The sequence below is a fragment of the Pseudonaja textilis genome, chromosome 1 (genome assembly GCF_049901715.1).
Source record: "Pseudonaja textilis isolate UNSWEBS1 chromosome 1, rPseTex1.2, whole genome shotgun sequence".
In the NCBI taxonomy this organism is placed as follows: domain Eukaryota; kingdom Metazoa; phylum Chordata; class Lepidosauria; order Squamata; family Elapidae; genus Pseudonaja; species Pseudonaja textilis.
This window is the reverse complement of record NC_141990.1, coordinates 21,143,908-21,171,479: the sequence shown is the minus strand read 5'-3', so window position 1 is coordinate 21,171,479 and position 27,572 is coordinate 21,143,908. Positions and strand designations below refer to the sequence as shown.

The 27,572-nt window shown below is 40.9% G+C and overlaps 1 protein-coding gene across 1 annotated transcript; it reads left to right on the top strand.

Annotated features, from left to right (window-relative positions):
• The first annotated feature begins 1,740 nt into the window (after positions 1 to 1,740).
• Positions 1,741 to 27,572, top strand: LOC113441576 (myeloperoxidase). Its single transcript, XM_026708652.2, has 15 exons — positions 1,741 to 1,755; positions 2,774 to 2,823; positions 4,675 to 4,752; positions 5,797 to 5,890; positions 6,506 to 6,681; positions 9,045 to 9,171; positions 11,139 to 11,268; positions 13,399 to 13,605; positions 15,963 to 16,281; positions 18,628 to 18,788; positions 22,379 to 22,616; positions 23,934 to 24,104; positions 24,297 to 24,534; positions 26,024 to 26,241; positions 27,415 to 27,572. The coding sequence occupies exons 2-14, from the start codon at positions 2,817 to 2,819 to the stop codon at positions 26,226 to 26,228; spliced, it is 2,151 nt and encodes a 716-aa protein (XP_026564437.1). The 5' UTR covers positions 1,741 to 1,755; positions 2,774 to 2,816; the 3' UTR covers positions 26,229 to 26,241; positions 27,415 to 27,572.

The following is a 27,572-nucleotide window of genomic DNA, read 5'->3' as shown; positions in this document are numbered from 1 at the left end:
ATCTCTAATAAGATGTCTATGAAAGTACGCCTGTTTAGTTTTCCCCACATCCCATAGAAATGCGTGCCATCCTCTCTGAAGGTCGTGCCCTTCCAAGGCTAGAGTTCTTTTATTCCATAAATTGACCCAGTCTTTTAACCATAGTAAGTTGGCTGCCCAATAATATAATTCCCAGTTTGGAAGCGCTAGCCCACCTCTACTTTTTGCATCTTGTAAGGCCTTAATACTGATTCTAGCTTTTTTCCCTTGCCAAATAAATTTAAGAGTTACCTTATTTATATCATCAAAAAAATTTTTTGATAATTTTATTGGGATTGTCTGGAATAAGTAAAGGAGTTTTGTCTCTGCCAATCCAATGTTTTCTTCCTGGCAAACAGTCTTCAAATAACCAAAATAACATCAATAATACAGTATACAGATATCACCAGACAGCACAGGAAATAAAATTAACTGTTTAACAGTCACCTTTGGTGAGATGGGTGGCAAAAGTTTAATCATAAATAAATAAAAATAAAATAAACTGTACAAAGAGGTGGAAGAGCTCAGCTGTAACAACAAAGGTGTGGCCAGGAGTTAATTGCAGAAGACAAACTGCTTGGGCCCAAGTTCAAGTCAAGCTTAAGCAGAACAAAGACAACCAGATTCCCTAATAAATTCCTGACCATATGTATCCCTAATTTTCAAGGAGAAAATCAGAAATCTGTTCTGAACCTTATTGAAAGGGAGCCAGAGAGAATGTCATGCATATGCCATGCAAATTAATGCATCATAGAACAAATAAATTCAGAGTTCTCATTTGAGGCACAAAAGACCAGGCTCAATGTTTTGGAGAGATTATGTGAAGACCAGATTCTTTGACATGTTCATAATGGTAATCTATGGAGATCCTCAGTCATCCAGGTCATGGTTGACTCAAATATGCTTTTTCAAGAGGCAACTGGACTTTCCAGTTTTTCTGTGAAGATGTTTTACTTCTCATCCAAGAAAAGCTGAGGAAGCTTCCTGGTTGAGAAGCAAAATGTCTTCAAAGAAAAAACAGAAAGTCCAGTTGCCTCTTGAAAAAAGCACCTTTCATAATAATGGTAGAGAAAGTGGAACAAAAGAGAATGACTAGCAGTTGAGAAAAATTGACTCATTTACAGCATGCACCATTGGAAGACCCAAAGAGTCAGATTGGGGACAAATCATTTTAGAAAAAGTCTATGTGGTTGCTAGGAGTCAACACTGATTTAATAGCACATAATCAATCTAGTGGAAATAAAGGATGTGTGAATATAAACGGAATGGAATGGAATAAGAGTGGAATAACAGGGACTAAGACAACTATGTAAGAAGCTCCTTTGTTATTTTATATATTTATGGACAAATGAAGAAGGTATATTTGCAATAACTTTGCTTGGGGCTGTGACTGTGTACTTTTATATGCAGGTTATGCTGCATTGTTGACTGAGAATCTGAATTATTTGCTGCAGATATCAAGCATGTAACAAGGAATATGGATCTGAAAGTTAATGTATCAAAGACCAGGGCTGATTGGGGTGGGGGGAAATAGGAGAAATACTATGACATGCAAATGCCAGCAGAACCGTAATGGATATTCTGTAGCCCATTACAAAGAATAAATTATGGAGCTAAGCATAACTGTATCCTTTTGCCCATTTTCTCATAAGGAAGTGAAAGTTATACACGTCAAAAGAAACATAACGGTAACTTGAATAAATACTCCCCCAAATATATGTGATAAAGCAAGAAGAGGTAGGGGTCAACATTAGAATGTATATCTGATAAATAAATGTGGATAGAATTTTAAAAAAGAAAGAAATATTTTACATAGAGATGACTTGGTCAGAAAGAGTGTTAATAAGGATCAAAATGTAAAACAAATGTATGAAGAAAGAGGAAATGGGTCGAGGGAAAAAGGAAAATCCTGGTTGCATGTGATGGACGTGATGCTGAAAAAGAGGTGAGATGTTTAAAGAACAGATGTTAATGTGGGGAGTGATCCATAGAAATTGGTGGAAATAATGATAGAAAGGTATGAAGAAGAACAGTGAATGGTGTTTGCATGAACTAGATTTAGGTTTCCATTTCTTTCATCTCCTGCCTTTATTTTATTTGTCCATTATATATTATTACTCTTTTTCTAAGATTTGCATAAAGTTGCTTCCCCAAAAGGGATTAATGCGATGAGTATGGAAGAATCGATGTATTTTTAAACATAAAATATCATGTTCCACACGTAAAGCTTGTTTTTCTGTTAATGTTCCTGACAGGGTTCCTCCAGCAAAGGAAATACACACAGCATCCCTCTCCTGACCTTGCAGAACAATTGATTTTTGCTTTTGATAGCTCAAGCCCAACTTCCCAATATGTCCTATGCTCTGCTGTGACTTGATTCTCAAATTGCTCTTCAGGACAAAGTATCTTGAGTTGAACGGAGTTGTTGCTCTGTTCCCCCAAAAGGCTACCAGATACTTTCCAGAAGCACTTGGGTTGCAGCACATGAAAAGTATGCTAGGCTGGGGGAAAGTAGGACACCAAATCTGGCCTGCAAAATTCTGGATCACCGTAATAGCAAAAAGGAAGAGGTAGAGAAGTTTGTTTCTTCAGCAGTCCTCTGGACTTTTGCAGACAAGATCTAAAACCCTACAAAAGCTGCTGTGTGACTCTTCTACATTTTCACAGCATTATCAGTAGGTTGTGTCTTAAAAAAGGAGGGAAAAAGAAAAGGGGTGTGACTTTTCTTCTGTAAATGGTTCCTCCCATCTTCTAGAAAATAGTTGATTTCGAGGCATCTAAGATCAGAACTGGAGAAGATGGCAAGTAAGTGATTTTGAAATGCTTCTTAAAATTAATTATCTTAGTGCATTGCTCAGAAACTACCTTATGGACTTGACTGATTTTCATTTCTTCCATTAGATCTCCTTGACTAGGAAAATTCCCTATTTCAGCCTTCCTCAACTGGAGGACCACCAGATATGTTAGATTACAGCTGCTATTCAGATAGATAAGAAATAGTGTGCATTGTAATTCAGTGTCTCTGGAGAGCATCACACTGGATGAAGTCATTCTGTTTTGACTAGGAAAACTACAGTGGGAAGCAGAACCATTGCATCTTTAAGTGACAGTGTCAAAAAAAGTCTTTATTTTCCTGCATCAGCTTTGCTCAATCAGGGCTGATTGCAGGCGTTTGAGTTTTAGGTAATTTTAACAAATAGGATTGAAGCAAAGTATCTACATGGCAATAAGGCTAAATTTCCTTATTATCCAAGCTCTTGTGAATATTGACGGGATGATCATAGGTACAATGTGTTAATATTTTAAATATTTCCAGAGTAAAGTTTCTAGTGTATAACAAAAAAACTTTCCATATTTAACTTTTCCTTTGGCACGATTAGCAAATAAAATTATTTATTAAAATTTTATAGGCTTGGGAACTTTTGTTCTTGAAGAACAATGTAACCTTCCTTGATATTTTTATGAGTAAATAACATGACTCACTCTTTTGTCTAATAACAATTTATAGTGCCAGCTGCAGTCATTGGTTCTATTTATTAAATTTTTAAGCTGTCCATTTCCCCCTACAAGGTGATTCCAGGCAGCTCCTCCTACCATAATTGGTAGTCATCCTATCATAATTGGTTCACAATAATTGTAACTGCGGACAGAGCTTTACTTGACTTTAACTGTGGTTGGGTGATGCTATGAAGATGTTCTACACCAAGGGTGTCAAACTTGTGACCCACCGGCCAGATGTGTCACACGCTGGCCCCCCCGTTAAATCTCCATTTTAACAAAGGGGGGGGGGAATTGTGATGCATCATGTGACAACAATGTGACGCTGCAAGTTTGACACCCCTGTTCTACATTGTGAATGCAGAAATTATCTAGAACGAAGAAACTGCATGTACAGCATGCTCTTCTGGATGTGATTGTGGTTGTGATTGACAGCTGTTGTCCCAAAAATGACTCTTTCACAGCTTTCCTCTCTTTTGCCAAATGCATTTACTCTGAATCCTTTAGGGCCACTAAACATCCACCAGCTGTAGGATTTTCCTCTTCTTTTTGAGTTGCTGTGATCTGTGTCATTCTGTGGGCATCCAAGGTTTAGTTCCCATGGTGGTGATTTCAACAACTTTGGGTATTTCCTCTGTCATATGTCTGGAGACAAAGAGGAAAGGAGAAATAGAGTCACTCAAGGATGCACTTTAATGTAAATAAATTTATTTGCCCCTCCCCCCTGCTATTGTATGCAGAAACAATGGAGAGTGAAAGAAAGACAGAAGGGAGGGAAACAAGCAAATCTTATATAATACAATTGTGGCATTTGTGTTTTTATAAAGGGGGTTTGGGATTTTTATTTCAATTTGTATTTTTCAAGAGGGATATAATTACCCTATCTGGGCTGGAGAAAATAGGGTGACTGCCCCATTTGCTATCACCCATGGATGATCCAGATTTTTCCTGCCCAGTTGTGATAGCCCTAGAATAGTGGAAGGAAAGGAAATTCCAGATATAGGACAAGCATTTTTATGCCCACACATTGTCCTGTCCAAGTGTGTGGGTAACTGGCTTCTGACATTCTAAATCCATATTAAAATTCAGTTTGACAATTAAAGATTTCTTTCTCAAATGATTTGCAAGTAACTCATATCAACCTCTTCTTTATTCAAGGCCTACGGTTGGTCTTTGTTCTCCTGGGTATTCTTATAGCAGTAAAGCCTGGAGAAGCAGATAACCTTTCTCTAACAGGTAAGGCCCTTCACTTTAGAACCCCTTTTTAAAATTGAGTTGAAGTGTCTGTAGAGAGCTGCATGTGTCCCCATTTCTTGTAAAAATGCAGCCGAAATATGTCATCATTTAAGAACTAACAAATGCATTTTTCCAAGTGTTTTTGATTGCCTCAGTGTGAACAACTCAGTACAGCAGGAAAAAAAAACATGCATTTCCTTTCTTAGTGGACACTCAAAAGTCTGCCAAATATCCCTAAGGCAGTATGTCTGAACCTTGGTGGTTGTAAGACCTGTAGATTTCAACTCCAAATTGTGCGACTGCTATCTTGATTATTTTGATCTCCCTTACAGACAATTCTCACTGGAAGCAGGTGTTTCTAATAGTTGCCAAGATGGTGTCTGTGCATAAGGGCATCTCTGTGAAAATGATGGAATTGATACATGCCATGTCATGTGAATGCTGTATATAATTTGCATCATTGGCATGAAAGCACATGGGCCGTCAACACATTCCCTCCATTGGCACTCGTATTTACAAGTCTATTCCAAATCTTTGGTGGTACCACAGTATAGAGAAGGGCCACCAGGAGAAAAGAACCCTAAACCAGGGTTCCCCAACCTTGGCAACTTTAAGCCTGGAGGACTTCAACTCCCAGAATTCAACTCCCAGCCAACTGGCTGGGGAATTCTGGGAATTAGTCCCCCAGGCTTAAAGTTACCAAGGTTGGAGAACCCTGCTCTAAACAATCTCTTACACAGGAATGACCTGTGTAAGCTTTTCCTAGTAGATACCAAGATATCCATCTATGTTATTAGTAACTAACAAAGTTTAAAGTACTGCGTGAGCATAGAGACAATTTTAATAGGTGATTTCTTAATGAAATATACTACTGATATTAAAACAGGCTTCTCCAAGCTAGTGGCTTCTAGATATGGTGGAATGTAACTGTTGGAATTCAGATTAGGGACCAGGTTAGGGAAGCTATATTCTCATTGGTTTGTTTTTGTGGGATTGGATTGAAGTGTCTCCTTCAACAAAATCCAAACCAAGTGTCTCTTTTAGACACTGCAAAGAAACTGGAACCTCGATTCCTTCTGCAGAATGTGGAAGAAGCCAAGAAATTAGTTGATGCTGCCTATGAATACACCCAGAAATGGTAAGATTTTGCACAAAGATTCCAGAAGCCAGGTTCATTTTGCCCTTTTCCGTCTGCTTTATTTGATGAAGATTTGCTGCATTGCTTGCTAGATGACTTCTTTGTATGAATGTTCAGACAAACATTCAGGCAATGTGTCATGTTCTTTCATTTGGAAAACATGGATATTTCTGCCGGTTACAAACTGATTCAGTATTTCAGCTATTCCTGTTTTCATTTCATCCCATATCTTTATTGTGCATGTATTGCTGCAGCTTTTGAATTGTGGATGTTTTATTTATTTTTCATTATGATTGAAAATCTCTCAGCATGGAATTGTGGCAGTGTATAATTGGAATCAAAATACCAACAGGCATACCGTTTGCCTGCCTGCGGGTCATTAAAGGCACAGAAGCCTTACAAAATCAAGATGATAATATTCATTTTAGCCAATGGGATGAAATCAAAGGACGAATGATTAACATGAAGAAATGTAAAGTATTAGATTAGGATTATGGAGCTTTAGTTCATCCTTAGATTTCATTAGATAACATAAAACAGTCTCTGCCTCTCAAATTAGCATCCTTGGCCGCGTCATTGTAACACACACCTTATAGGTATTTTCTGATTCACCAGGTTAGAACAAAAACTAAAGAAAGAGACAATACGTCCTTCAGAGCTCCTAGTGTCTTTCAAACAACCTATAGGAAAAACTCGGTTGCATGTGAAAGCTGCTCATTATATGCTGGTGACCTTGGACCTCTTGAAAAAGAAGCTGCAGGATGCATTTCCTCAGGAATTCAATATCACAGGTATTTTGCATCTTTGAACTAACACACTAACTAAAAGTATACGACAATGTTTTCCTTGTCAGTTGTGTCCAACTCTAGGGCACAGTGCTCATTTCCATTTCTTGGCTGAGGGAGCCAGTGTAGTCTGAAGGCATTTTCTGTGGTCATGTAGCCAGCATGGCTATATGCCAAAAGTGGATGGAATGTTGTTCCCTTCCCACCAAAGTGATACCTATTAATCTACTTGCATTTGCTTGCTTTCAAACTACTAGGTGGGAAGGAAAAAGTAACCAAAAGTAGGGGAAATAAAATGCTGGGTTTTCTTCCATGCTTAAATTACATTCTTTGCTATTTGCACATCATCACTTCTGCAATAACTTAGCTTGTCACAGACAGTTCAAAATTAATGCCAGGGCTGAGTGTTTCAGTTTGAAAACTCCAATCCAAATGTTTACAGTGTAAGCTTTTAAAATATCAAATGGTGCTCATAAGCATGCAGCCTCACACATTATCAACTCACAGAAACTAGGTTGTGGACACTACATTTGCCCTTCTCTACTTCTTGCAATACAGTTTCCCTCATGGAAAACAAATCTATATGAAGGGAAACTGCAGGAAAATATACCAGAAAGATAGATACAGAGGTGCACTACAGATTTATTAGGAGAAACTTTGCAAAAACAATGTGCATTTGTCAAAATTGTAGACAAAACTGTATGGTTTGGAAAAATGTGCAAAAAATGAATTAAAAGATGCCTGCAATCTTTTTTTTAAATCTCAAACTTGTAGAAGCATAAGCTGAACTAAATATGAGGAACTGAGAAAAAACTGAATTGACAGATTTACCCATTCATTTTGACCACAGAGTTCATGTATATTTCTTGTCCAATCATTTTCAAAGAGGAAGTAAAAGGGAAATGTTTTTTTTTAATCTAAGAATTTAATCATTTTATGTCAGATGTCAGTTGATGATTGGGTGGGGCAACAACAAAAAAAGACATGGATAATAATTGTTTGTAAGAAGCTAATGTTTTTATATGGAAGCATCTGCCTTCATGATAATTTCATGGGTAATCTTTTCAGAGAATGCTTTTGACTGTCTTTTTTTTCTCAAATCTCATCCTATGCATCAGAAAGACCCTTTGGTTTTCTTTATCATTTTCAATATCTTTAATGATGTGTTAAATAGATTCAGTTGCATAATAATGCATGCGGCTGAATTAAAACACTTCCCAGAGCCCTCTTTAAGAGAGATGGGCAGTTTAGTAATATGAAATATAAACAAATCAATAAATATCTGCAAGGTATGGCAGAAAGAAACCTTAATGCTGATATACCTATAATTATGTCAAGATTACTGTTATAACACTTTGCCAAAGCCTGTAAGAGCATTAAATGTTAAGAACATTGGTAAACTGGAGATGATCCAGTGAAGAATGGCTAAAATGGTAGGAAGTTAGAAATTAATTCCTATTTATTAATATTACCCAAGGGGTGGATATCTTTAAGTTTAGAGAAAAGAAGTTCTGCAAATTGGTAGGAGAAGCTAGATTACAATGTTCTTCATTGTTCCTAAGGTGGAACTCAGATCAATAGATGGAAATTAAAGAGAAAGAGATTGACAAAAAAAACAAAAAACAAAACCCAACCCTGTAAGAGCTGCTAATCACTGGAACATCATGTGATGGGAAGTGGTGGTCTCTTCTACCTTGAGGTCATTTAAGGACCACCCAAGTAGTCATGCTTCAGAGATGCTATACTTGTATTCTGCTTTGCAGATCCTACATTGAGCAACAGATTGACTCGAAGACTTCAAGATGGCTGCTATTGAACAGCATGCTTAACTTGGCTGCTACTTAATCCATTTTCTGAATTTGCATAATACCTTGACTCATAAAGCAGCCACATAACCTGCTAAGTTTCATACATTGACAAAAAATGAATCGGTTAAAATTAACCAAGGAATTTCTTTTTCTTTGAAAAAGGAAAATGTTTCACCTTTTGACCCAAAGGTGCTTTTTCAAAAGGCAACTGGACAATGTTTTTTTCTTGAAGTTGTTTTGCTTCTCACCCAAGAAGCTTCTTCAGTTCTGTTCTTCAGTTCTTCACTTCAGAAGTGAAGAAGCTCCTTGGATGAGAAGCAAAACATCTTCAAGAAAAAAAACAATGTCCAGTTGCCTTTTGAAAAAGCACCTTTGGGACAATCATGACGTAGATGACTGAGAATCTCCATAGACTTTCACCTTTTGAATTTCCTCATCCTTACAAAGCATAAATCCTGCTTTCAGTTTTTAAAGTATAATTGAGGAGACAAGTGATTCTAGTCTTGCATTCTTCTGTTATTTTTGCAGCCTTGAAGTCTAAATCCCTTTATTTTCCTACAGATGTGCTGTCCCCTTCCCAGATGCAAGCTATCTACAAGGCATCTGGATGTGCTTCCCAAGAGATCAGTACAAAGCCATGTGATGAGAAGAGCCCTTACAGGACCATTACAGGCGAATGCAATAACCTGTATGTTTTGGTGACTAAGACCCTAGTCTAATTGTCCCAGGGAAAGTTGCACTCCAACAGTGAAGTCATTTATCACTCTTTAATCTTTTCGGATTAGCAGCAGAACTGGGCCTTGAATCATTTGACCATGTCTAGAATGGCATGAACCACTTCCTTTTGCTGGGAGATTTATTCCTGGAAGACAATAGGGCTGCCCTCAACTGATGAGAATGGTATGGTTTGGCAAAGAATAAAACATTCTGAAATTCTCCAGAATTCCCCAGAATCTCTGAAGTTGGCATTCACAAACTAGATGTGTTCTGTCAACTCAACCAGTTGAATTCTATCCCACAAACTATGGTTACATTAACTAAAGTTTAGCATGATGAATAAAATCAGTTGCTCAATCAGGAACAAGCACTCTTCAGGCATGGAATGTCAGTCTATCTGGCTCTCCATGAAATCAGCCCTCTTCCCTGTAGAACAGCGATTATTGTTCAGTTAAATACAACCAGTTAAATATGAGCCAGCAGTGTGCATCAGCAGCCAAAAAAGCCAATGCAATCCTAGGTTGCATTAACAGAGGGATACAATCAAGATCAAGGGAAGTACTGATACCACTCTATAAAGCTTTAATAAGGCCACACCTAGAGTACTGCATCCAGTTTTGGTCACCACATTATAAAAAAGATGTTGAGACTCTAGAAGAAGTACAGAGAAGAGTAACCAGGATAATTACATCCTGTAGGGGACTGGAGACTAAAATATATGCAGAATGGTTACAGGAACTGGGCATGGCTAGTCTAGTGAAGAGAAGGACCAGGGGAGACATGACAGCATTGTTCCAATATTTGAGGGGCTGCCACAGAGAGGAAAGAGTCAAGCTATTCTCCAAAGCACCCAAAGGCCAGACAAGGAATAATGGATGGAAACTGTTCAAGGAGAGATTCAACCTAGAAATAAGGAGAAATTTTCTGACAGTGAGAACAATCAACCAATGGAACAGAAGTTGTCCTCGGAAGTTGTGGGAGCTTCTTCACTGGAGGCTTTTAAGAAGAGATTGGACTGCCATCTGTCAGAAATGGTGTAGGGTCTCCTGCTTGGGTGGGGTGGGGGGTTGGACTAGATGACCTACAAGGTCCCTTCCAACTCTGTTAATCTGTAAAGTTAGATTTACACTAGAATGGAGTTGGCAATGGATGTCGATACCTACCAACCTTGGGTGACTTTGGGCCTGTTTAGGGTAGAGTACAGGATGGTTGGCTAGACAAGGAAGTTCAAGAAGCTTCCTGGAAATTGAGAGTCAAATCACTTTTATGACATGCCCATTGCCAAGAAGTCTGCTTGTATACCATCCTCAGGAAGAAGGTGGTTACCCTGGCATCTTTTCTATCTCAGTTTGTAATTCAACATATGAGAATCCAAATACAGGTAGTCCTCAACTTACAACAGTTTGTTTAGTGGCCATTCAAAGTTACAACAGCTCTGAACAAAGTGACTTATGACCGTTTTCCCCATTTACATCCATTGCAGCATCCCCATGGTCACGTGATTAAAATTCAGATGTTTGGCAACCAACTCGTATTTATGACAATCACAGTGTCCAGGTTCATGTGACCTACTTTTTGTGGCCTTCTGACAAGGAAAGCCAATGGGGAAGCCAGATTCACTTAACAACTGCAGTGATTCACTTAACAATGGTGGCAAGAAAAATCCTAAAATGAGGCAAAACTTGCTTAACAAATTTCTCTCTTGGCAACAGAAATGTTGGCCTCAATTGTGGTTGTTAGTTGAAGATTACCTGTACTGGACTTTCTTCTGGAACTAAACCTCAAGGTTTAATCAGAATATGGATGATTTATTTGCTGCAACATGTGAAGATTATTTTATTACTGAATTTTAAGGATTAGCATTGTGTGTAAACCAAGACTTATTGCTTTTAAGAACTCTCTTCTAAATGTCCTTTTGGATTGAATGAAATATTGCAGGAGAATTCCTACTCTGGGAGCTAGCAACCGTCCATATGTCAGGTGGCTGCCTCAAGAATATGAAGATGGCGTCTCTCTCCCACGTGGCTGGAATGAAACAAAGCCGTATTTTGGATTTCGTCTGCCCTCAGTAAGATATAACCCCTATTTCTCTCTAATTCCAGGATGCTCAGTTTGAACAGAGGAAAGGATTTTAAGGGAGAAAAACAATTGGAAGGGGAGGAAAGAAACAAAGGGATTAGAGAAATGGAATAATTGATGTAATTGAAGTATTGTAGCCAGAAATGTATTAAGGAGTCCTAAATTTGTCTGCCAAAGCAGAAGCAATCCAGGTAGAGTTTAAGGCCTATAAATGATCTGGTGCTTTTGTACACTAGTTACAGCCATAGAGAACAGGAATAGAGTGGGATTTTCATGAAAGCGGCAAGAATCGTATCTTATAGTTTTGCAGATGAAAAGATGGAGACTTTGTTGTGGTTAAATCCTGACTCATTTAAATAAACTTTGAAGATATAACATAAATATATCAAGTATGAAAACTAATACAGCGCACATTGGGCTCCCAAGTTGCTGAGCAGCCGTGAACAAAATCACAGCCGCAGCTTAGGCCTTTGTCTATTTATTATATTTCAAAGACAAGACCAATTAAGAGGGAGACACAGTGTCATTTATAGCATGGCATTGGTATGTTCTTTGAAAAAACAATCTGGATGCCTTTATTATGATCACTTCCTACTAGGTTAGCGTGCTAGCTGTGCTGTCTTTAAAATGCAGTTGGTTCTCAACTTACAATCATTCATTTATTGACTGTTTGAAGTTACAACGCTTATGTCCGTTGCAGCATCCCATGGTCATGTGATCAAAAATCAGGTACTTGGCAATTGAATTGCTAATCCAGCATAGGAGTAGAAATCTGGAGGTTGAATGCATCATTGGCACCATGCACATAAAAATATTTTGTAAGCCCTACCCTAGGAGAGAAACAGCAATAAAGTTAAGGGAGGAATAAACAAGAGGGCACAAATAAACATCCAGACAATCTCATGATGATTTGATCTGCTCAGCATCTACAGGCTATTGAAACTTTCTCAAAACAGATGGAAAGATCCAAGCACCCTGAAAAATGACTTGACTATTTGACTGGATGCTGAGCAGAAGGACTTCAGATCCCATATATAAGGCCTTTGAAATTCTAATACCTAATAATAAGCACATAATATATTCGATATAATAACAAAACATAATATAAGATTAAATAATAGTTAATTAGATTAAAAGCATTTAATGGCTTTTAATGAAGTTCCAGGATGCCAACCATTTGTACTTAAGTCTTCTGCCTGAAGACCTTGTGAAGTCATTCCTCTCTCTTGTTTCATCAAGAAGGAGACTCCTAGATCAGTCGTTCACAAACTTTTCTTTACCATGCACCCAAGGGTGAGATTCTACCAGTTCACACCTATTCGCTAGAACCGGTTGTTAACATTCTAAGCAGTTCGGAGAACCGGTTGTTAGAAGAAATTATTGGCCTAATCCTGTAAGGAAGGCAGGAAGGAAATATTCTGGTGTTGCTTACAGAAACTGCCTCTCCGTTAACCCTTATTACATTCTTGGCAGGACTCAACTTCCTGTCTCAGGAAGGGCTCTGGAGTTTTTCCCCCACTCCTTTGCTGGTACTTTGCTTGTGTGGAGTGACCATTCAAAGTTACAGTGGCACTGAAAAAAGTGACTTATGACTGTTTTTCACACTTATGACTGTTGCAGCATCCCCACAGTCATGAAAGGCCAGGCGAGGAGATGCATGCCTTGATGTAAGTGATATTGAGTTGGCCAAGTCCAGCCAATAACATGATCACCAAGCCATGTCCACCCAGTCACATGACCACCAAGCCATGCCCACCAACTAAGCCACGCTCACAGAACCGGTTGTTAAAAAATTTGAATCCCACCCCTGCATGCACCCCCTTTAAATACCTTTTGTGGTCACAGACCCCAAGACTAAACTCAAGATGTAAATCATAACATTTCCTTGAGCCTTCATGGACCCCCGGTGACAACCTTGTGGCCCCACAGTGGTCCATGGACTACAGGTTTAGGACCACTGTCCTAGATGATTTCATTGGCAGATTGTGCAAGTATATCTTTACATTCTTTCCCCTAAATTAGCATGTAGCAATTTGTAGTTGTTTCCAGGTGAGATTTCATAAACCCCTTTCCTTTCCTTCTGTCTCTGCCACTCTTGATAATAATTTCTTGGTAACAGGTCCGGGCTGTATCCAATGACATCGTCTTCTTTCCTAATATGAACGTCACAGATGATGCTTTCCGTTCAGTCTTGTTTATGCAGTGGGGGCAGTTTTTAGATCATGATATGGATTTTGGACCTTCCGCAACAGCAACCCTCACCTTCCTGGAAGGGATAGATTGTCAAAAGAGCTGTGAGAAAGCGCCACCGTGTTTTCCAATCAAGGTATGATACATTCTGTATCTAATTCTGCATGGATTAGCAACTACCAAGAGGCATTCAGGACCAATGTCCCAAAGGTGCTTTTTCAAAAGGCAACTGGATTTCCTTTGTTTTTCCTTGAAGGTGTTTCACTTCTCCTCCAAGAAGTTTTTTCAGGTCTGACTGATAAACCTCCAAGTGACCTCAAGGACTCTCAGAAGTAGTGCTAATGACCAGATGACTGCACAGAATATAAATCTTTCCATTCTTTACCCTCCAGTCAGAACTGAAGAAACTTCTTGGATGAGAAGCAAAATGTCTTCAAATACAAAGAACACCCAGTTGTCTCTTGAAAAAGCACCTTTGGGACAACCATAACCTGGATGACTGAGAATCTCCATAAACATTTAGGATGAGTGGAAAGCTCATTAGTAGGGGACTCCTGAGTCTTCATACTTTCAGGGCTTCTACTGACAACCACTTACATTTGTCAGCCTCTGTTCTTCATCTTCCCAATGCTTCCTAGTTCTGCTTTTCCATCTTTATCTCCCTGTCCACTTGGTGTCTATTCTAAGCATGTGCAAGTGAAGAGATAGAACATGTCCATAACTTTCTGGTCTTCTTAATAGACTAGATCCAGAGGAAAGCATGATGAAATTAACAGTGCGATTCATAAGAATTTGGGCTCCCCAATGACATTTGGGGCAAGAGTTTTCTCCTCTTATTATTAACCACTCCTTCTCTCTCTTAGCTCAGCCAACCTTAAAAATGAAGAGGGAACTGTATATAAGTCTCTAAAACAAAAAGAGAGAGAATATGTAATAATAAATGACTATTTTGTCCAAAGTCATTAAAGTACAGGAGACATTGAATCCTCAACATTTTATTTATAGAGGGGTTTCTCCCCCAAAAATCAAGACTGGATTTCTTATTCATATAGTTATCCCCTTTCCTGGACTGGTTTACAGCCCACTCCTCAGTTATGCCCTTTCCTGGACCAACAATATCTGCTCATTGTTAACTGCACCCTAGTCTTGATTATTGCAATGCACTTTACATGGTGCTGCCCTTGACAAGTATCCAGAAGCTACAATTGGTTCAAAATCTGGTAGCCTGCATGGTTTTGTGCAAGCCTAGATTTGCACCTGTGACACCTCTCTTGCGGGAGCTGCATTGACTGCCAATTTGCTTCTGGTTGCATTTCAGGGTGCTGGTTGTTCTCTTCAAAGCCTTGTGTGGCCTAGAATCCGGTTAATCGAAGGACGGCCTTTTCTCTGTCATATCTACCTGACCCACCAGGGCAGGGAGGCAGGGAATATTATGAGTTCCCTCTCTTAAGGAGGTCCATCTAGTGGGACCAAGAAGAGGCCATTTCTGCCCGATGGCTCCCTCCCTGTGGAACATCATTTCTGTGGAGATTAGGTTGGCTCCCATTATGACACTCTTTCACAAGGCCCTGTGTCACAGCCCCATTGGAGTCTGGATCCGAGGACGATGACGAGACAGAGCTAGGGCCGATGGAGGAATGACTGGAGGAGCAGGATGAGACGATCCTGGGTCCCTTGCACCTGGGAAGGGTCACCAGCAAAGGCGAGTGGGCACAGGATAACCAAGGGAAGGGGGAGAAGATGGCAGGCAGCAGCGTAGAGGAACAACGGAGCTCTGGTGATGAGCAATTACTTCTCCCTCTCCCCACCCCCCCACCCCCATCCCCAAGAGGAGGCGGGATCAACACAGGACAATCTGACGACTTGGGAGGAGGGCACCCTGCCTCTCTTTGCAAGGCTCACCTGGGGAACGAGATTTAAAGAGATGCCGCCGTTGGGAGGGGTGCTTGTCTGGAAGAAGCATGCCTCTGTTGTGTCGTATGTTCCTGTTAAACATTAATGGGGGGAAGGGGGGAAGCATGAGGATTAGAGGTGGTATTCGGCAGATTCTGACCTGTTCTGGAGAACCAGTAGCGGAAATTTTGAGTAGTTCAGACGCAGAGGTCTCCAACCTTGGCAACTTTAAGACTTGTGGACTTCAACTCCCAGAATTCTCCAGGCAGCTATGGCTGGAGAACTCTGGGAGTTGAAGTCCACCAGTCTTAAAGTTGCCAAGGTTGGAGACCTCTGGTTCAGAGAACCGGCAAATGCCACCTCTGACTGGAGATTTTGCAGTATCCTTCCCCTGCCATGCCCACCAAGCCACGCCCACAGAACCGGTAGTAAAAAAAAATTGAGTCCCACCCCTGATTTGAGGATAATGGTGCCTACCTGTGTAAAACTGCAGAGTGTTGGATATTCCTTTGCTTGGCAATATTCCTCTGCTTGGCAGAATAAAGGAAATATGTTTTTTGGACCTGAGAATTTAAGCTCCTCTTCATCTTTTTGCTCTAGATCCCACCCAATGATCCTACAAAAAAGCAGTTTATGTGCATCCCCTTTACCCGGGCAGCTCCTGCGTGCAACGGTGGCTATGCCATTCGCAATCAGATCAATGCGATCACATCCTTTATTGATACCAGTATGGTATATGCCAGTGAAGATGAGTGGGCAACGCAGCTAAGAAATCTCACGAGCAACCTAGGACTGCTGGCTGTGAATGACAGGTTCAACGATCGAGGCCTTACCTTACTCCCCTTTGGCAATCCTCAAGGCTTTCCGGAAACTTGCAATATAACAAATAAAACCGCCAAAATCCCCTGTTTTTTGGCAGGTAAGTTATTTGAAAGGTGCATCATTTCTTCAGGACTGCTCTTGCAAACCAAAGTCACACCTAGTGAAAGGGATAGCAGGAAGAGATCAAAGGAACAGATGGCTGCAACAAAGAAGATTAGGGGACTGGAAGCTAACACATATAAAGGAGGGTTGCTGGAATTGTTTAGTTTAATGAAAAGAAGGACTAGGGATGATATGATGGCACTGTTCCAGTATCTCAGGGGCTGCCTCAAAGAAGGAGGAGTCAAGCTATTCTCCAAAGCACCTGAGGGCAGGAGTAGAAGCAACAGATGGGAACTAGTCAAGGAGAAAACCAACCTAAGCTAAGTAGAGATTTCCTGACAGAACAATTAATTACTGGAACAGTTGCTTCCTGAAGTTGTGGGTGCTCCATCACTGGAGGTTTTTAATGATTTTAATTTGTCTTGTTGAAAGGCTTGAAAATGCCTTTCTTCCAAGGGTTCTTTTTTTCCTGCTGGGAGTGCTCCAGAGTAAGGACACAGACAGGCACCTACTTGGAAGGCAGGTTCCTTTAATTTTCAGGAAGGCAAGAGATATCAAGAAGTCTGCGTTCCTGGGGCTAGCCAGCTTTGTGTAATAAACTCCTGATTTTTATACCTTTTCTCCTTTTGTGTGTGAGTGCTTAAATCCTGTCAGGGGGGGCGGGTTGTCTAGGGGGCTTCTTTCAATACCTTTTATCAAATCTCTTTTCCTATGCAAGTTTGCTTTTATGGCTTAGCCTGATGTTCCCCTCGCATTTTTTCTGCTTGGGTGTCACTCCTGTCCTGGTGAAGTTCCCTTTCCACAGTCTGAAATGATATAAGGTTTCCTGCTTGATCAGGGGGTTGGATTAGAAGACCTCCAAGGTCTTTTCCAACTCTGTTATTGTGGAAAAGGCTGGTCTGAATACTGTAGACACTTGGAGAGCTGGTGTAACTCATTTAAGAGTTTTCAGTTCTCAATTCTTTATCATTAGTAGTCTCCGGCGAAATGAAACTTTTGGGAAAAGCTGGAGGAGGTTGCCCTTGTGTGAAGAACAATATCTGACCAGGGTTGTATGAGGCCTTTGAAAGTGGTATTTGTAGATCTGCAAATGAAGCCATATGCTTTGCACCTTCAAAGAAGCTGTAGTTTCTTCTGCCCAAGCATGAAACCCATTAAAGACGGCTTGCTGACTTCAAGAGAAGCGTTTTGCACATGGCTCTGTCAGCAAGCCACTAGGTGATAGCACCAGACTTTCAGAATGGGCTTCCAGTGGACCTGAGATAAACTGTTCAATTTAGATTTTTAGAGAACAGCTACAGACTTGCCTGTTCACCGGGGCATTCCCTGAAACCTGGATGGTTTTACAGCATACAAAGGTTATTTTGCCAATATTTTCAAGAGTGGTTTGCCATTGCTAGTGGTTTATAAGAGTTGAGAGAGACTGGCTGATCCAAAGTCACCCATCTGGCTTCATGCCTCAGGCAGGACTAGAACTCACTGTTTCCCAATTTCTTGTCTGTCTATCTGTCTGTCCGTCCGTCCACCAATCCATCCATTTATCTTTTGTTTCTCACTGGACAAAGCAATTACATTTGGAAAAGTTAGGGGTTAAAGGATACCAGGCTGGCAAAGAAAATACTGGCTGGACGCCATCAAAGCTGACACCAGCCAGAACATGGAAAAACTCAAAGAAATAGGACAAGATCAGAAGATGTGGAGAGACCTGGCCCATAGAGCCGCCAAGAGTCAGATTCAACTGAATGGACATCATGAACTTCATCTTTTGTTTCACACTCTCTGTCTCTTCCCTCTGGGTGGGGATGTAATAGTAAAATGGAGTCAGGGAGCCTACAGAAGTCAGGATTTTGTGTGGCCAGTCTCTACCATACTCCAAGAAAATGATTATTCTTATTCCTTCCATTTAGATCAGTGTTTTTCAACCTTATCAACCGAAAGATCTGTGGACTTCAATTCCCAGAATCCCTCAGCCAGCCTTACTGGTGGGAGAATTCTCGGAGTTGAATTCCATACATGTTAAAGTTCCTAGAGTTGAGAAACACTGATTTAAGACAATGTGGATGATCTGCGGAGCTTAGCTTGGCTTCACATAACCTTGCAGAAGCTAAAATTAACTTCCTCTAAATTGCAGGCTGGCTAGGATTACTTGCATGACATATTAACCCTTTCCCTTCACTCACTTAACTGTATCACTGGAGAAGATTTACACAAGATGTCTTTTTTTGGGTGACGTACCCTCCCCTCCAAATGTCTGCTTCTTGTTCAAACTTCTCACCTGGAACAAAATATTGACTTATGACATCTCTGTTGCAATGATGCTTTCTTATTCTGACTTTTAAAGGCGACAACCGAGTTAATGAAATGCCAGGGTTGATGGCATTGCAAACGCTTTTTATGCGGGAGCACAACCGTCTGGCCACTGAGCTGAAGAGGCTGAACCCACAAATGAGAGGAGAAGAACTCTACCAGGAGTCCCGGAAAATCTTGGGAGCGATGATGCAGGTGGGGGATGAATAGTTCCATGACTGTTTCCCCTAAAACGAAGGCACAGTTCTCTTTAAGTGACTTAATCCCTCTGGGCAGCCCAGAGTAACCAGTCCTATAGAGCAGGAGTAAGGGTAACTAGGGCCCCTTTGTGACCTTTGGACTTCAACTCCCAGAATTCCTGAGCCTGGTTGCTCCCCTCCCTTTCTATAGAGTAAGGCCGTGAGGGTGGAATACTGACTTGAGCATGACACCTGCCATCTAAATTTAGTTATTTATCTACAGGAAGTTATTGACTGTCAGGCTACAGAACGTTTCCCATTCACTCAACTAGAATGAACTTCTGAAAACGTATCCAAACGTTATCACAAAGGAATTCTTTATTGAGATGAGACAATTCCTGTAGGAGTTCAAAGCAGCGTCTGAGGTCTCTCAGGCATACAGGGACACATAAGGGAGTTTAGAACCCCTCCCCTTATCTCGATGTGTATTTAGTGAAACAAAAGCCAGTATGTTAATTCCTCCCCACCCCTCTTGTAAGGAACGATCTTTTCACAGTTTCCCAGGGCATACCTAATTTCCCCCCCCCCCCCGACCCCTCTTTTTAGAATGAACTATTCAAGAGATTCCCAGAGTACCAATCTCACTGTGGAATTTTTATGACCTTCTCATCTCCTGGTTGTGCCTCTCAAAGGTGATAGTTCTGGCCATCTGGCTTTTCTCCCTCCATCGTATCATGTGTGGGTCATACAAATTTGATATAAGATTAAATATATTCAGGTTACATCAAGAAAGGATTTATTTATCAGCCTCCCCACCCCCCTTTTCTTCTTCCACTGAAGAAATGACAGATACATGGATCTGACATTGACTTAACAACCATAGTTGGAATCAGAATTTTTGTTGCTAACAAGGTGGTTAAGTGAGTTGTGCAACCTTTTTTTACTGCCATTGTGGTAAATCACTGCAGTTGTTAAGTGACTCATATGATCATTAAGTAAATTTTGACTTCCCCCATTGAGTTGGCTTGTCAGAAGCTGGTGGGGAAGGTCGCAAAAGGTGGTCACGAGACCCTGGGATGCTGCAATCATTGTAAATACATGCTGGTTGCCAAGCATCTCAGTTTGATCATGGATCCTGCAATGGTCATAAGTATGAGGACCAGTCATAAGTCGCTTTCTTCAGTGAACTTTGAACTGTCAGTAAACAATTGGTTATAAGTCGAGGACTATCTGTATTCATCTCTTAAATTTCTATCTCATTTTTCCTCTAGGACAGGGGTGTCAAATTCAAGGTCCGCTGGCCAGATCCGGCCCACAGGGTGCTTACATCTGGTCCATGAGGCTGCCCCGAGAATAGTGAAGGACCAGCCTGCAGTGTCTCTGTCAGCAAAAATGGAGCTCATGAGAGCCACATGAGGCCCTCTCGGGCTCCGTTTTCAGCTGTGATGGCCTCCTGCAGCCCTGTGCTAGAGAAAATGGAGCCTGGGAGGGCCACCTGTGGCCCTCCTAAGCTCCATTTTCACTTGCAGAGGGCTGCAGGATGTTGAGCTGGCCATGCCCACCCTGGCCACACCCACTTGGCTCCCCCAAGGTCAAACACAACCCTGATGCGGCCCTCAATGAAATTGAGTTTGACACGCCTACTCTAGGAGCTCAAGTTAACATATGAAATACTCACTCCATGATGTGCCCCCTCCCAGAGGTGGTATTCAGCGGGTTCTGTCCAGTTCTGGAGAACCAGTAGCGGAAATTTTGAGTAGTTTGGAGAACCAGCAAATACCACCTCTGACTGGAGATTTTACAATATCCTTCCCCTGCCATGCCCACAGAACCAGTAGTAAAAAAATTTGAATCCCACCACTGCTCCCTCCCCAACAACAACTCTGTGAAGTTGAAATACATCTTAAAATAGCTGAGATTGAGAAACTTTGCTTCAAAACTTTCTTGACTAACATGATGCTCTATGGCTGGCCTTCATCCATCAAATGTTAGGCCTAATCTTAACTGTAAAGATGTTTCGAAGCAGTCTTTAATTTAACGCTTGCGTTTCACACCTTGTAGGTCTGAATGAGGCTTTCCCAGCTAACTAGTCTCTCTCTTAGGAATGGCTTTCCCCATTTGTGGGAAAAGGAGTTACCAAAAAGAAAGCTTCAATGGCAGCTTGCCTTGCCAGGGTTTGATCACTGAGGGTTGTGGTGCATCCCTACAGAAGGTGCACAATCACTGGGAACTTAGTGTCGACATTCCTATGAAACAACATGTGTGAAACAAGATTCATGTGCAATTTCAAAAGGCTGGTTAATCCCAGTTTAGGTCTGGTAATAATTCCTCCCTCAGTGAGCCCAGCTCCATGGTTTAGAAAAGGGGTCTTAGATATTTGCTGACATAATATCCGTGAAGGATATTATATCCGTAATAATATCCGTGCATATCAGTTTAAAGGACAAGCAGTCCTCAAGTTATGATCACAATGGAGTCCAAAATTTCTGTAGTTACATGAGACGTTTGTTAAGTGAGTTTGCTCCATTTCATGTCCTTTCTTGCCATATCTGTTAAGTGTATCCCTGTGGTTGTTAAGTTAGTAACACAGTTGTTAAGAAGATCCGATTTCCCTGCTGACTTTGCTTGTTAGATGGTCGCGAAAGGTCACCACGTGGCCCCAGGACACTGCAACCGTCATAAATATGAATCAGTTGCCAGGCATCTGAATTTTAATCACGTAATCATGGGGATGCTGCAACTGTCATAAGCGTGAAAAAAGGTCATAAGTAATACTCCCAAAGAAGAGGGAGTCAAGCTATTCTCCAAAGCACCTGAGGGCAGGATAAGAAGCAGTGAATGGAAACTAATCAAGGAGAGAAGCAACCTAGAACTAAGGAGAGATTGGCTGACAGTTAGAACAATTAATCGGTGAAACAATTTGCCTCCAGAGCAGAGGTGGTATTCAGCAGGTTCTGACCAGTTCTAGAGAACCAGTAGTGCAAATTTTTAGTCGTTCAGAAAACTGGCAAATACCACCTCTGACTAGCTGGGTCTTCTTTGGTTGCCCTGCACAGGAGAATGGAGCTGGAAAGCAGGTTAGTGAGGTGGGGAGGGAATGGGGATTTTGCAGTGTATCTTTCCCCTGACACGCCCACCAAGCCATGCCCACAGAACCGGTAGTCAAACTTAATTGAATCCCACCACTGCTCCAGAAGTTGTGAATGCTCCAACACTGGACATTTTTAAAAAGATGTTGGATAACCATTTGTCTGAAATGGTGTAGGGTCTCCTGCCTAAGCAGAAGGCTGGACTAGGAGACCTCTAAAGTTCCTTCCTACTCTGTTATTCTATTCTGTTCTGTTCAATTCTATTCAAGCCACTTTTTTTCAGTGCCATTGTAACTTCAAATGGTCACTAAGCAAACAGTTGTAAGTGAAGGACTGTCTGTATTCTGTCTTGTTGTAAGCCTGCAAAAGAGATACTGTAGAAGCCAAATAAGTATATATAAAAATGTATAGTTAAGAACAAACCTCATAGCATCATATTGAGGAAGACTGGTCTTCTGCTTCTAGTATTTGATGATTGTTAGTCCGAATGACTCTACTTTTTGTCCTTTTGCTCCAGAAAATCACCTATATAGACTATTTACCTGCTGTCCTGGGGGATTCAAGACCTCTGCCTTCTTACAGGGGCTACAATGACTCTGTGGATCCCCGAATTTCCAGCTCCTTTACCAATGCTTTCCGTTTTGGGCATACTTTGGTGCGGCCCACTGTCCCTCGCTTAGACAGCCGTTACCAGGTTCTGAGTCAAACACCCTTAGAAAATGAGTTCTTTGCTACATGGAGAGTCATCTATGAAGGTAAGTCCCAGCAAGCGGCCAATTTTGGATGATCTCAAAAAGTTCTTGGATAGCACAATCTGGGAGTTGTCCTGAAGGTGCTGCTTAGAGTAGATAGTAGCTGTATCCACAAGAACCTTTGTGTAGTTTTGTGTTGTGTGTTGGTTGTATACAATCCTGGACTAAGAGGCCCAGCTTACAATAACTCATGCCTTAGTCATCTCTTGTTTGGGTTACTGCAACATGTTCCACATGGGGCTGCTCATGAGAAGAAGCTTAATCTGCTGCAAATTGCAATGTCACAGACAATTGTGAATATTAATTGTTTGGCATGTGAGACTGGCCCTGCCCCCATCTATTCTCTGCCTCCCATTGTGTCCCAGCTCATTGGCTGGGTCTTCTTTTGTTGCCCTGCACAGGAGAACAGAGCTGGAGAGCAGAATAGTGGGATGGGGAGGGAATGGGGATTTTGCAGTATCCTTCCCCTGCCATGCCCACCAAGCCATGCCCACCAAGCCACACCTACAGAACCGCTAATAAAATTTTTTGAATCCGACCACTGGTCCTATCCACAGGAGAGTTTCTTCTGACCCAGAAACACATTGTGCCCATCCTCTGGAATATCCTCCTTGAGATTAGACCTGCCCTGACTGTTGGTCTTTCATCAGACATTAAAAGCTTGGCTTTGCCATCTAGCCTGGTGCCCCGGTTCTATGGGCGAATTGGCTTCATGGTTTATTTGAATGTGGGGTGCTGTAAATGTTCTCAGCTACTCTTTTATGTTATTGATGTTGTTTTTAAAATGTTGGTGTTTTATTATTTATTTTGTTGTTATTTTTGTTATAACTACCCAGAGTCATATCTATGAGATGAGTGGACATATAAATCAATTAAGTCAATCTTCTAAGATTAAATAATGTTTAAACTTAAATAAGGTTAAAAAAATAACTGGGAATAAGTCTTGAATGATAGCCAAATCAGCTGGTCAAAATATTGCTTTTTCCTCATCTCAGTTTTACACCTCAATAAGGACACTATTTGGTGTGTGCTTCCTACTATCAAGTAATGTTTGATGGGAGAAGTAAGAAATTCGGGGGAATCCACCATTTTTTGTCCTTAATATGTTCTATCATCATAAAGGTTGGAGTTGCCCCCAAATCAGCAAATTTTATACCTATTGAGTTTTCTGCTGGCTGAAGAACTTTCAGGGGGGGTTTTCAGTTCAGCTTCATGAAGACCTCTAAGGCTATCCACTCAATTGCTGAGATTTCTCCTTATGTTTGGTTAAGAGCTACAAGATGGGCATCGTTTTTGAAAGTTATTTCCTGTCTCTTCCAGGAGGCATTGATCCCATTCTACGAGGCCTAATAGGTACACCAGCCAAACAGCCGAGACAAGATCAGATGGTAGTAGAGGGTCTCCGAGACCGACTCTTTCAGCAAGTTGCAAAATTTGGATTGGATTTGCCATCATTCAACATGCAGCGTGGCCGAGATCATGGCCTCTCAGGTAACAAGAGTAGAGTGTTCCCATTTTGCAGGAAATATCAGAGATTGTGGATTGCTGCCACTATAGCCATAACTAATGTAGAAAATTACAGTTCAGCCTTAAAAATGTTTGAGATTGCAACATGGAATGATACTAGAGAGACCGTCATTTTTCAGCTGAGCAGAACTTTTGACCACTACTCTTGTTCTATAGGTTATAATGCCTGGAGGCAATTATGTGGCCTCTCACAACCTCGCAATGAAAATGAGCTGGCCCAAGTCCTCCAGAATCCTCAACTGGCCAAGAAGCTCATTCAACATTATGGGACACCCAGGAATATCGACCTCTGGATTGGGGGAGTGGCTGAGCCACTCCTCCGGAATGCCAGGGTTGGGCCTCTCTTTGCGTGTATTTTTCGGAAACAGTTCCGAAATCTTCGCGATGGGGACAGGTGAGTAAATGCTATTTCACTGTATCCACTTGATCTACTACATAGCAAATGAACCTCAATTGTTTTCACTACAGAAAAGAAAAATTGAAAGTTGTGCTGCTACTTAGGGATAGAAGACATGCTTTGAATGAATAAGGTTCAGTTCTCAGCATTCCCAAACACTATATTAACCTGAAAGGAAAATGATCCCTTAAAAAAATTATATGCACAATAAACACAGACAAAATCTGTTTTGCTCAGTTTCCCATAATATCAACTTAGAGTTACCAACTCCAGCTAAAACCATCCGTGGAGTTCACCCCACCCTGTAGCCACCCCCCCCCCAAAAAATAAATAATTACAGATTAAAACTGATGTAAACATTTAAAAAGAAAAATATAATCATAGGGTTGGAAGGGACCTTGGAGTTTCATAGTCCAACCCCCTATTCAAAGTTGGAGTCTCATGTCTGTGGAGAGTAAAGCTAACGTGCGTCTTATGGTCCAGAGCATCTTATAGAGCAAAAATATTGTAAAATCAAATCATAAGATATCAATTTATTTTTAAAAGCAATTTTAAATGGCTTTTTAATGGGGGAAAAATCCATTTTTAAAAAAGACTGCATTAAGTAATTCCATTTGTACATTAAAAATTAAATGCCCCAAATTAAGGACAAGCGGGGTTTTGAAAAATAAGTTTAAAGGACAGTTTTCTGAAGTAAAAGGCTGTCCTCTGAAACAACAGGCACTTTAGTGGCTTCAGCAATGGGTGGAAAATAACCAAGGGGAAAACCAAGAACTAAGGCGAGGAACTAATCAGTGGAATCGCTTGTGGGTGCTCCAACACGAGGTTTTTAAGAAGAGATTGGTAAACCATTTGTCTGAAATAGTATAGGATTTCCTGCCTGAGCAGGAGTTTGGACAATGGCCTCCCAGGTCCCTTCCAACTCTTTTATTCTTTTATTTTATTTTATTTGGTTTGTCAATGGCTTACAAGATAATAGGTATAAGTAAAAACATAGTTACGAATACATGGGTACATATAAGAAAAATAGAAGAAAAAATAGGACAGGGACGGTAGGCATGCTGGTGCGCTTCTGCACGCCCCCTACAGACCTCTTAGGAAAGGGGTGAGGGCAATAGTAGACAGTCTAAGGTTAAAGTTTTTGGGGTTTGGGGAAGAAACCACAGAGTCAGGTAGAGTATTCCAGACATTGACCACTCTGTTGCTGAAGTCGTATTTCCTGCAATCAAGTTTGGTGCGATTAACCGTGAGTTTGTATCTATTGTGAGCTCTTGTGCTGTTATGGTTGAAGCTGAAGTATTCATTTGCAGGTAGGACATTGCAATGTATGATTTTATATACTATACTTAGATCGGACCGAAGGCGGCGTAGTTCTAGGTTTTCTAGGTCTAGAATTTCTGTAACTGCTTCATTCCAGCAAGAAAGTTTCTGTAAATTTGGGAGGCTGCTCTTCATGTGACAAGTTTTCTGGTTTTTTCCCCCCCAGGTTCTGGTGGGAGAACCCTGGTGTGTTCACCCCAGCCCAGCAACAGGCTCTTAGGCAAGCCTCATTGCCACGCATCATCTGTGACAATACCTACATCCGTGAGGTACCTAAGTTCATTTTCCGAGCCAACCGGTATCCACGTAATTTTGTCAACTGCAACACCATCCCAAGGCTCAGCCTCTTTCCATGGAAAAAGTCTCCTTAATAGATCGGTGAAGGTAAGATGCATTTGGTTTTGGACACAACTATGCAATCTTTACATTTGCATTCATGAGCTTTTCCTTGGGGTATCATTTTAGCCTTAGTTATAAAACAATATTCCTCAGAAGAGAATGCAAACATGTGGGTATACATGTGTACGTTTGTCTGAGCGGGGTTGTGTATGTGTATGTCACAGAGGATATGTGCAGTCTTTTCTGAGCCCTCTCCTCCCCACCATAACTATTCCCAGTGCCTCATCCTCTGTCCCCTCTCTCAATATTTTTCAACCTCAGCAGCTTTATGTGTGGATTTCAATTCCGAGAATTCCCCAGCCAGCAAGTTTCCTGGCTAGTGAATTCTGGGAGTTGAAGTCTATACATTGTAAAGTTGCTTAGAATGAGAAACATTGCCCTTGCTTTCTCTGAGATTGGGAGGAAGCCCATGAAACAATAGAAATAACTGGAGCTGCAAAGGAAAAGCAAATAGAGTCATATGTGTGCATGCATACACACACACACACACAATCTTATTTCACACAACTTGCTAAATCATAATACAACAACTGTTTCCAAAATATGCTAATGTCAAACAAAGAACCTCTTACAACAATGTGGTTTCCTGTAACGTTCTGAACTATAAGCCAACCCATCCCAATTAGCCTTGTCTCACCTGATGCTCATACAAACAGTACAACATGCGATACTGCAAAGCCCCAATGACATGCCAATCTTGCTAGATGGGAAAAGCCGATTTTGTTAGAAGTCACTTTCTAATCTGATGTACTGTTGGGGTTGGCACCAAGTGCAGATTCTGTGCCCTGTTTCTAAACCAACCTCAAATTCATTGCTGTGCACAACTTTTAAAGGAAAATTAACAAATTACTCTCTTCCTCCTCCCTCACTTAGAAATCCTCTTCTCCAGAGGTTTATTCAGTTTATCCTATTAAAGCACCATTGTCATTTTGCTCTGCAAGCAGCAATTCAGTTTTGCCACTTCCTATTTAATTTGAGGAAACAGAATAATTTTCAACGTTTTTTTAAAAAAGAGAGAATTTTGGTGAAATACAATGGATAGAGTGGGGTGGAAGACAGGACAGAATAGCTATTGGTCTTATTGAGTTTGGTTGTTTTGTTCCTATAATAGGTTATTTTTATGTTTTCTCTCTCTCTCTCTCTCTCTCTCCTCTATAGAAGAACATCCAAGCAAGTTCTGCCAGCAACCTGGAATTTTTGTTTTTGAGAAAGCGTTCTTTAACCTGCTTTAGCTGTTTCCCCTCGCTGCCATTGTTTATGCTTAATCTGGAGCAATGAGAAAGGAATGCCAAATTAAAATAGCTGTCTGCAATGTT

Coding starts and splice junctions, on each gene's coding strand:
- LOC113441576 (XM_026708652.2), top strand. Junction 16,282..18,627: donor AATCCCCTGTTTTTTGGCAG/GTAAGTTATTTG, acceptor TGACTTTTAAAG/GCGACAACCGAGTTAATGAA. Junction 24,535..26,023: donor AATCTTCGCGATGGGGACAG/GTGAGTAAATGC, acceptor TTTCCCCCCCAG/GTTCTGGTGGGAGAACCCTG.